Source organism: Montipora capricornis, chromosome 14, assembly GCF_036669925.1.
Source record: "Montipora capricornis isolate CH-2021 chromosome 14, ASM3666992v2, whole genome shotgun sequence".
Taxonomy (NCBI): domain Eukaryota; kingdom Metazoa; phylum Cnidaria; class Anthozoa; order Scleractinia; family Acroporidae; genus Montipora; species Montipora capricornis.
The window spans coordinates 15416759-15427648 of NC_090896.1; the positions used below are offsets into that span (position 1 = coordinate 15416759).

Below are 10890 nucleotides of genomic sequence, written 5' to 3' on the forward strand. Positions count from 1 at the left end.
TAAAAGCTTTCCACTCTGCCCTTTGAACCAATCAAAACCTTGTTTCTAAGCAAGTTGAAACTTTTCATTTTGCACTCTCTACATTGTAAACCAATCAAAGCCTCATAGCTGAGGAAGTTGAAACTTTTCATTCTGCACTCTCTGAACCAATCAAAACCTCATTGCTGAGCAAGTTGAAACTTTCATTTTGCACTCTCTGACCAATCAAAACAACGTGGGAAGAATAACTTATTTTATAAACTTCTCTTCACATTTTTTTCCTGCTCTAAATAAGACTTAATCGTTGGCAAGCAAAGCTGATATTAATTTTGTAATTTTTCAATTTAGTTTTGGAACAAAGGAAAACCATCCAAGGGTCTTTTTGCAGCATTATCTCATCTACTTCTGCCACATGCGTAATTGCTGTTGTCATTGGGGCTGTCACACAACGGACTAAAAGCGTTGTGTGAAAACTCACAACAAAATTAATGTTTTCCGTTCACCAAACTCTTCACCCTGATCCTCTTTTGTCTTTCTCTCTGGTTGTAGATCACTTAAGTATGTCATTGTAGCTCATTATAGCTCAATGTAGGTCATTGTACTGTATCTAATTGTAGCTGATTCCTGGTTTTAGTAAAAATGTATACTGTGCAAGTACACTGTATCTACGTTTCTTCAGGTCAACTTTTCAAATACAAAAGAACCTTTTGCAAGGGTTTCTTTTTCACTCAGTTAGAAATACAGTAAAATGTACTTATTACTTTAGTGAACTTATTATCTTTTATGGACATTAATATTATTTCCACAAGAAGCCTTGTAAAATGCTGTACACATATGGACACAAAACTAGAATTCATACATGGAAAAAACTAAGACAAGTTCTTGATACAGTGCATGACTGCATTAATACAGGCATGTTGTTCAGTAAAAAGAGTAAAACTGGAGTCATCTTTTCTTCCCAAAAAGATTTCTATAAAGACATCCACTAGTATTAATTTTTCTCAGTAATTAAGTCCTCCACAACAAACTGCAAGAAACAGCAAGGGTGGTATTACCTCAAAGGCAGGGATTGTCCTCAAAACTTTTTTGTTGGATAAATCCCACAAAATTAAAACATTGTCTCGGCCTGAACTGCAAAAAAGTTCAACATCAAAATTAATTTAGAAGAGTGCTCATGAAAAAATGTCTACACTGTAGGTCAAAATGTATTAATTTTTTTCTCTTTAGGGTAAAAATTTAGTGTGATTATTATTGTAGTTTAAATCATTATAGGTTGCTGAGTAAAATTAATAAATGATGAATTTATTAAAAAAATGACAAAGTAAGGGCATGATCAATACCTGAATCATCATAGTGGAAATAATTTCCTTGAAGTTGATATATCAAAAATAGCTAAGAGCTTTCGTTTCATTATGAAATAAACAGTGTTTGAAAATTGAACACTATTTCAAGCATAAGTCTAAGATAAAAAAGTAATTATTGCATTTAATCAGTTATTTTGCATTTTTCCAACGGAAGCAACTTTCAGAAAAATCTTCACCATTCCATTCAAATCTCAAAAGCACCAAAGAGGACTTCAAATGTTAATTTCAGTCTTGTGGATACCAGTCACGTGTGACATACAGACTGCACATGTAGTTTAAACTAAAAGGGAGATCTTACGCACAGACTTGGCCAGACATAAAAGTCAGTTTCTGAAATAAATTTTTATTTTCTCCCAGCAGTATATCAGGAAGATAATGAATTACATCGTGTATCTTTAGGTTTAAGGGTGCTTTCCTTTTGTCAGAAGTGGCTGGCCAGACAAGTTACATGTAGTTTTCAAAGAATAATATCATCCTCGAAGTGTGTTAAGTTGTAGGTGACTTGTAGAGTTAGCCCTTCCAAATGCCGGTCTGGCCAGTCAGTTCGGTCAAATGGAAAGCATCCTAAGATAATGGTCTAGCTCCCACCAGTTTTCAAAATGTTGAACATACATGTGTACTGTGCAGCGTACAGTACGGCACAAAAGTATGAAAGTTACTACCCTTGCATTGCGTGCGAAAGGAACTGATTAGCATGCAACCTGTTTCTCAGGAAACTGTAGGTATGTTCAGCTATTAATTATTATTTATTTCAAATTACCTTATCATTGACTCTCCAGAGAAAGAAAATGCCAAGGATGTTACTACACTAAAATGACTCTCCAGTACAGCAACACATCTGCAAAAGATACACTAGGTTCAGTTCACATTGTCTAAAAGAATAGCTAAGCCACTATATCAGCACTGTATCAGTAAACAGTTTAACATAAGTGAAACATTAAAGAACTCATCTTTGTACGGATAGTACAATGACTAGCAAAGTACGCATTCACAGGAGGAGCGAATTAAAGGACTGATTGAATTGTTCTCAATTTTTTTCCGTCTCTGCAAGGCCTATGACAACAACAAAGAAAATAGCACATTAATTTGATTACATGCAAAGTTCATTTTTACCTGCTTTCACTGAGATCCCAGATACGAATCTTACAGTCATCTGAAGCTGAGAAAAGCTGAAGAACTTTGGAATCAGGATGGAAACATACCAAGCTAAAAACCAAAAAACAATAATTTTGGTAAATGTACCTCCAAAATGAGCATACTGTATGTTTTTTAAAATACTGGTAACTGAAATTAATTAATAAACAGATAAGCAATGATAAGTGCTGAGTTTTGTTCCTTTAATCTAATATCCCATATATAGTTTCCAAGAGCTTTTATCTTTTTGTCTATATTAATTTTGCTTTTTTCTTTTCATCCTCTTAGCATTTCTGACAGTGTACGGATATTTACCAGTAATTATGACTGTGCTCAGCTATGTGCACACACTGGATACATGTATATCACATGGTACTGTAAATACATGTAGCCAGATTGAGGCACATGGCACAGAGTCGCCTACAACCAATCCTACATCCAACAAGAGTAAATGCAATTTGTGCACTTGAAAATTTACTTCCTGCCACAAGTTTTTCAGCTTGGCAACAACTTGGGTGCTCAACGGACAGCAAAATTAATTAATATACAGTGTATGAGCTGATAACTAGTATCTAATGACCAATTCAGAATGTTAGAAATTCAAAATTGAATGTTGAAAATTCAATTAATGGCTTTATTTCTGAACTTCAATTCACTACTTCATTTCATTTCCATTGTGAATATCAGACAAAGAACGCTGCAATACATTTTTATCCACCTTGATTTTTACCTTACAAAATAAATGCACTTCTGTAACCATGAGTTCAATGAGCAATAATAATTGGTTCGGGTAGAAGAATGTGTTCATCGAGATTTAAGCACACACACTCATACGATTGAATTAGTTTACACAAAATTAATTAATTTTACTGCGCATAGCAATGTTATAAATTAAAATACTGCTTTAACCCATTTCGAGGTGTCTGTAGTTTTTACCACCAGGCGAAATAATGGTCAGACATTGCACTGAAGCTGGATCTTGGATAGACTGTACCTGACAACACCTGAAGATCCCTTGAAGTTGTGCGTGTAATACTGTTTTATGACATCCCACACTTTGACTGTGCTATCACTAGAACCTGACAAAATTAATATAATTATCTGTGTCATAATGCCTGCTAAATGGCATTAAAATGCTATTCAACAGACCCTATTTCTCCAATTTTTCATTTTATTCTGCACATGATCAGGATTATGAATTCCATGAGGCTAATATAAAACTTGACTTGAGAAACCTTGTTGCCTGTACATTGTATAGTGCTAATTTTTTGCATGCTCTCAAAATCAAGTCCCAGTCAATTAATTCATTTTTTACTGCCGTCAATCACCACATTGGCATGGGTTAAAGCAAGCACTGTGATTGGTTAATTTTGATCCACTTTGTCTGTGTATAAAGTGTATGCATGTTTCTCGTGGGTTGCAAAATGTCACTCCTGCCAACAAGATTGGCAGCAACAAAAGGAAACCGTTAGTTTAAAGTTGAACCTCAGACTAGGCATAGTTATGAAAAGTGCAGTTTTAACACACCTGTGGCCAAAAGTGTTGATGTTGAATCAAATGCCATGGATGCTATAGGAGCCCTGTGAAGAGCCTAAAACAAAAGATTAAAAAACTTTAAAGATAAAACATAAAACTAAGTTCGGCTAAAAACTTGTTTACTATCCTTACTGTAATTAAGAGCATAATATCAAGCACCAAATAATTTTATAACATACAGGTGTATTTTCTGGTAATATGAAAGTTCTCACAGGAACTTTGTCTAAACACTTTGCTTGGGTTGTAACACATGTACAAGTACAGTTGTATACTGCATAATAATTTTATAAAATAATTAGGGATAGTACACACACTCTCATTGGTCAATAGCTGTGTTTAGATAAGAGTACATGTATGTAAACACGGATATGACATCACATGAATTTTGATTGGTTATGTGTTGTCAGACGTGCGTTTTGATTGGCTGGTAGGAAATATATTAAATGTGTATAAAGAAAATCATTCTGTTTCAATCAGGAAGTAAAAATACCAGCATTTTCCTTCATTTGTCGAATTATTTTTGTGAAATATTTTCTGAAAGCAATAGAGGACTTTTTTTCTGTGTTTACATAACCTCCTCTAGACACTCTGGGAGTTGGGAGAATTCTTCAGTTGACAGTTATGCAAACCCTCGACTGCATCACAGGTTTGCATAACTGTGTTGAATTCTCCCAACTCCCCCTTGTGTTTAGATGAGGCTATAATAGTCAGCTGCCTGATCTTCTAGAGTATGCAAAACTTCAAATACACAATCATCCATAGCAACTCAGGCAGCTTATTACACCAAAACAATACTACTGCAAACTGTGCAATCACCTCTCCATAGAGTAAATTCTCTGCAATATAATTATATTAAAACTTGAGATCTCTTCAATCCCAAGGTAATTAGGCATGTATGTACATGTATAAACCCACCCCTCTAAAACTCTGTTTGGAATTCTAAGCCTGATCATATTACATGTCTGTAATAAACTTTAGGTAAGATGTAGGTACCTTCCAAGTCTTAATCAGCTCCCCAGCCAACCAATTCCATTGTCTCAACAACAAGCTCTTGCTTGCCGTCACACAGAACTGAAATTTGTTGCACAATAAAAATAATGATATCAATCAACCCTAAAATAAAACTTGAAATCATGCAAAAGAGGCAGAAAAGATTGAGATGGTCTAGACATGTGAAAGGACGGAGGGGGGTATGTTGAATGAGGTGGAGGAGTTGAGAGTTGAGGGCCAACGGCTGGTAGGAAGGCCTAAGAAAAAGTGGAGCTGGTGTGTAACAGAGGATATGAATATACTGTGAATAGAGGAATATATGGAACAAGATTGACAAATGTGGAGGACAGTCATCACCCAAGGCATCTAAACCCCATAAATTGCAAAATATGGATGTTAAACGACAATGATGATGAAGAAATCATAATAATGCAAAAAAAAAATCAATCTTTACAACTACATGTACAATCCTGTATTCCTGCATACTGCTGCTCTTGTTTTACTTGTGAGAGTAATTTTAAGCAAACAGATGAGTTCCTTTTTTAGCAGGGCCACGCCTTGAAACAGGTTTATCATTGTTCTCAAATATTTGTAGGCTGAAAAAAACAATGTTTGAGCATTGGACATGTTGACGACAGTTCAGGGACATAAATTGAATTTCTGTTACAAAGCCATGTGCGGTGGAAGATGAAACTTGTGGAAGACTGTGTTACCGGTATGTACTTGAGAAGCAGAAGGAGCAAAATACGTGTATGGAAAAAAACATACTTCTGCAAATCAACAAGGAACAGTAGTTGAGTAGCTGGCTGAGACAAAAAAGCACAGTTAGAAGAATGATGAATTTTGTTGACAGGCAGCTACATGTACATTTGACAACACTGGAATAGGACAGAGACATACCTTGTCATCAGGGCTTAATGCAAAGCAGCTTACAATATCACCTTCCTAAAAGAGAAACAAACACATTTCAGATATGAGAACAAAGGATGAAATGCTGCCAACATAATTATACGGTAAGTATATAATTTTAATTTACTGTTTCACAATAATTCTCACATTCCACATTTTCAAAAGTCAAAAAACAAACTGTCCATGGATGCTGAAGAAATCTTTGTCCCTTACTGTCTTCAGCAACTGAAACATCCCTTTCGCATTGTGAAACTCAATTCTGACGACTTTCAGTGACCTAATTTAAACTTCTGGACTATCCACATTTTTCATGACCCTTGTTTGATGGTTTAACATAATAATATGCACGGATACTTTGCGGGTTGCATAGTATTTTTTCCGTGCCCCGCAGGGGAAAGGAAAAATACAAACAATGAGCAAGATGTCCATGTGTATTGTTATGTTAAACCACCACATAACAGATCTATTATTCCACTACAAAAAGGTGTTACCAGTATTTTGCTTCAATTTTACATGTATTTGGTAAGACTGTTTTTAAAAAAATGCATCATCTGTCCTTCAAGGCACTTGCGAACGATGTAAACAGCACAAAAAGCCAGCCAAATGTGCTTTATTTGATTGCATAAATGAAATGATGAGTGACAAGCGATGACAAGCTAAATTTTCAGGCTCTGTATCATGTTGAAAACAACTTCTTTCATTGAAAATCTCCCATTTTATCTGTATTTGCTCTGTTCTAAACCGGTCAAACTGGGACACTATGTACAGTGTATTACTGTCTCATATTTTGCGCCTTCTCTTGACCAAATATGGTAAAATGTCATAATAGTGGAATAATAAATGTGCATACCGGTAATTACAGAAAAAGTTATGTAATGTTTGCATTTCTAAGTATACAATGTCTTTTCCCAGACATTTCCATATCATTTAAATATGAATGCTACATTATTTTATGATGCAAGTACAATACACAAAGAATCTTAACCTCAGGAGATTTAAATTGGGTACAACATTGAGTTAGCTGATTTGGTATATGATGCAACTTTACAGGCTTTTTTTCTGGAGCATCTTTAAGAACATTCTTTATTCACCTCCTGTAATGTTTGAACAGTTTTTCCACCCTGAACTTCAACAACTTGAATCTTGTCATTACAGGTACAAAGTAAATGATCTTCTTTGGAGGAAAACTATACAGATAAAAAAAACAATATTACAGTTTGTGACCATGTTCAGACCGATCAAAATTTCTACAGTGCATGAAGGGAACCTTGGGTGAGAAACTGTGACATATCAACTTCCGCTTGGTGGCCCAACCTTCTAGGAGATTGGAATAGGTAGCTCAGGGCAGCTGTGCTCCGTGCATGGCCAGTATACCATTCGCTGACACTAGCCAAGCCCCAGTGACTGGCCTCTCGGTGGCAGGCAGCACTCTGGTACGTACTGGACAACACTTTTTCACCAGCCTTTTTCCTCCCACTAATACTGCGTCTTTAATTAAGTGTGACATAAACACCCCTAAGAAAGACGACAAGCATCCACGCAAGGGATCCAAGCACTTTGTGCTATGTAAGCTTGAGACTATAATAACATTTGCATCTCCTCCTTCTTTCTGCAGTGGGAGGGGGGGGGGGGGGGGATACATGGGTGGGAGCTCTCAGCAAGGTGAAAACATTATTGTAACTCCTTTCTTCACTTTTCTCTATAGTACATTGTCTTAGGTGAAGCCAAGTTGCACATAAATGTACATCCAAGAATGAAATAAAAAGGAGCAATAATGAAAAATGGTTATGGAGTGACTAGTTACTGCACATTGCACATTATACCAGCAAAAATATTGATCAAACTGATAAGATATTTAAACTGGCAAATGTTCTTGGAGCTTATACTTTATGAAATGGAGACTGAATCTTGAGCAATCACAACTGCAAAATTAATTTCTTCAGTTTTTGCATTTTTATTATTATCATTCTTTTTGCATTTTTTATTTTTTGTTCATACAGAACCCATACACCGACTTGTATTTGCTTTTCATACGGAATTCCTCAGAGTGTGTGCAATAAAGCTATTATTCGCAAATAAGTCATGCGTCTAAATCCAGCAATTGCGCTGGTCTCTCTTAACTTACATGAAGTAAGTTGCAGACTTTTTCGTTTATATTTTTTTTTGTTGGTTTTAAAACTTTCAACAAGAATTTTCTCAAAATGTTGGGTAAACGATATCGAACTGGCCTCACAGAACTGCTGAAGTGCAGATGTACCAGACTACATGGACAGCCGCTTCTGAACTGTTGCAATTTTAAAGTATTAAATGTCAAAGCAAACTCTAATAATACATTGAAAGCTAACCAAATGAAAATGGGTGCTTAGACTTAATCTGTAGGTAAAACAATCACCTGTAACGAGGGACCTGTGGAATGTGACCTGTGTTATAAACCTGCCGGAAAGAACGAATCCTGTACGAATACAGAGATGCCAACATACGGAGATCTAAAATCTGGAGATTTTTTCCATCCGGTCTCCCCACCCCTCCCCCCTCGATCAACCTACCCACTCCCCCTCCCCTCCTCCTCCCCCCGCCCTAAACGCACCCACCCATCCCCCAGCAGCTCCTTCAGAATACAAGAATATTCTGCCACCATTGTGAATTTGCGGGAAAACAGGGTACTTATGTCAAGAATTTTTATTGGTGAATCGGAGATCCAATCAAACAATCGGTTATATGGCTATGATAGCTAAAGGAAGTCATTTTTTTTAGTTCTATTAACGTGTGTTTGAAACTCAGAGATGAAGAAATGCATTAAAAAACAATGAAACGAGTTTGAAAAAATCGATCTTTTTTAAACTTGGGGATGCAATTTGAGTCTAGAATGGAGAAACGTCTGTGAAAGGTTCAGAGTCGTTTTTATCCGGGAGATTTAATGACCCGTACGGGAGACCGGGAGATTCGTTCCGTATCCGGGAGACTCCCGGATAATCCGGGAGAGTTGGCATTTATGCGAATAGCAAATACAAGTCCAGCTTTCTGATAAGTATACTGACCTGAATTTTACCTCCAGTATAAAATGCATCGATTTTAGACGACACTTCAAAGCTGCATAAAAGGAAAGGAAATCGACAAATGATCTTTGTTAATTTCCAGTAATTTCTGAAGCACGTGCAGTGTACAACAATTGAGTTTTCAAGTCTAATACCTCGTATGGATGTAAAGAACCTACTTTGATTTTAGAAGAACGCCATATTTGTTGTGCTGCGCCATGATTTGTGATGATCGTTCACTGTCATAAGTCTCCCTAATTATTCAACATGAAAAGGCTGAGAAATACTCGACTTCGCTGCGTCCGCCATCTTGAACGATTCTATAAATGGCTGCCGCTGACCAAGAATAAATGAGTGAGCCTGTCATGAGGAATGAGCTATAGGGGTGGAGTGAGTGTATTTTGGTGGGAATCTATGTTAACATGGAAACTAGACCCTCCGTCGCTCCTTGAGCGTAAACTAGTTTGCCTTTGGTACGTGTTTGTCCTCCTCAAATTTCCTTACTCATTCCCAAACATCCTAACAAGTTATCAGTCCGGAAACGAAACAATATTTATTTTTAAAATAGCTTCTTGTTTGTAAATTATTGTTGCATAGCTTAAATTTGGTCAAGAACGTAAAAACTCACCTAAATGAGCGGTAGACAAGCTTAAAGAAAGGAAAGGAACTTTATTTAAGTGTCTAGTCGTTCTAGCGCTGAAGCACTAATTGGGGACACTGTAAACTGAAATTAATAATTCTACTACTACGCATTTCTACTACCACCTGAAACCTCCCAAAGATACGCGCAAGAGACTCTAGGTGGCATATCTAAGCGACGAAAGGCTCAAGTCTGAAGTCAAAACTATCCCGTCCATTTAACTCCCCTTTTTACAGACCAAGTCTAAGTTCCTATGAAGAGTGGGCACAGGAAGGGAAATCGTCACGACAAAAAGCAATAGACGTGAAGTTTGCGAGTCCAAATGACCTTCTCGTCTCAGTCGTCTTCGTTCTTAATTCCCCGGCTCTCTCCAAAGATGCGATCGTTTCTACTCCTCAACGACTGCCATACGTTACCTTTTTTACATCAGTCATGGGAATTTGATACATCTACACTTGTAAGGAGAAAATTAATATCAATCACTCTCGGGAGTGAAAGAGCGACGACGACGGCTACAAGAACGTATAAAAAAATACAACTTCATGTTCTTGCAAACATTTTGCGATTGTTCTGTTGTTCGGCGTTACTCGCATCACTCCATACTGCAAAGAATATTGGCAGAGCGTTGTGTTTGTGTGGAGAGAAATTTGAAAGCTTAACTTTGGGTGATCGTGTTCTTCACATAACCTCAAATTTGAACATTTAACTTTCACGTCGTTGTCAGGACGAGAACTATAAGAACTGAAACAAAGTGAAATCGCAACTGGAAAGGGTGAAAACACTGTTGCTCGTTTAATAAAAACACTGTATTATAGCGTTCTACAAGCCGTCGTCGTCGACCTACTTTCCTAAGCTTTCAAATATCTTCGTGGCGAGAGTTAGGAAACAGCTGTAACGTCTCTCGTGATTGAGCCAGAAAACAGTGAGCACCAAACAACATATACAACACGAAAGAGAGCTTTGATCCCCACAATTATCTGGACAATTTGAGCAGTTGTCTCTTATAGACTACTGAAAAATTCAGGGGGCTCCCAAGAGATTCAGTCGAACTCATGACCTCTGCGATGTCGGTGCAATGTTCTACCGTCTGAGCTATGAAGCCATTCAATCGGAAGCAGGTCAATTTGTTGGGCTCATGTGTTCCCGTGAAAGGGCTCGATGGAAGAAACGCCTAAGCCTAAACACGATAGAACTGCATCCTATACCAGTCAAATGGAATTAAGAGGTTGTAAAGGGGTGGGTCGCATCTGCACGCCAACCACGACAGAAAGTACATTATTTTAAGAACTAAGCAAGAAAGACA

At 37.1% G+C, this 10890-nt stretch overlaps 1 protein-coding gene across 1 annotated transcript in view; it reads right to left on the minus strand.

Moving 5' to 3' along the window:
* LOC138032153 (transducin beta-like protein 3) overlaps window positions 1-9263 on the minus strand; it is a 41967-nt gene extending 32704 nt beyond the window's left edge. Inside the window, exons 1-10 of the mRNA XM_068879760.1 lie at window positions 9127-9263; window positions 8951-9002; window positions 7004-7099; window positions 5904-5948; window positions 5007-5084; window positions 4005-4068; window positions 3472-3556; window positions 2457-2549; window positions 2104-2181; window positions 1035-1110 (exon numbers count right to left, since the gene is read on the minus strand). Coding sequence (XP_068735861.1) covers window positions 1035-1110; window positions 2104-2181; window positions 2457-2549; window positions 3472-3556; window positions 4005-4068; window positions 5007-5084; window positions 5904-5948; window positions 7004-7099; window positions 8951-9002; window positions 9127-9167 — 708 coding nt within the window. The 5' untranslated portion in view covers window positions 9168-9263. The remainder of the gene's footprint in view (window positions 1-1034; window positions 1111-2103; window positions 2182-2456; window positions 2550-3471; window positions 3557-4004; window positions 4069-5006; window positions 5085-5903; window positions 5949-7003; window positions 7100-8950; window positions 9003-9126) is intronic.
* Between the last annotated feature and the right edge of the window lie 1627 nt (window positions 9264-10890).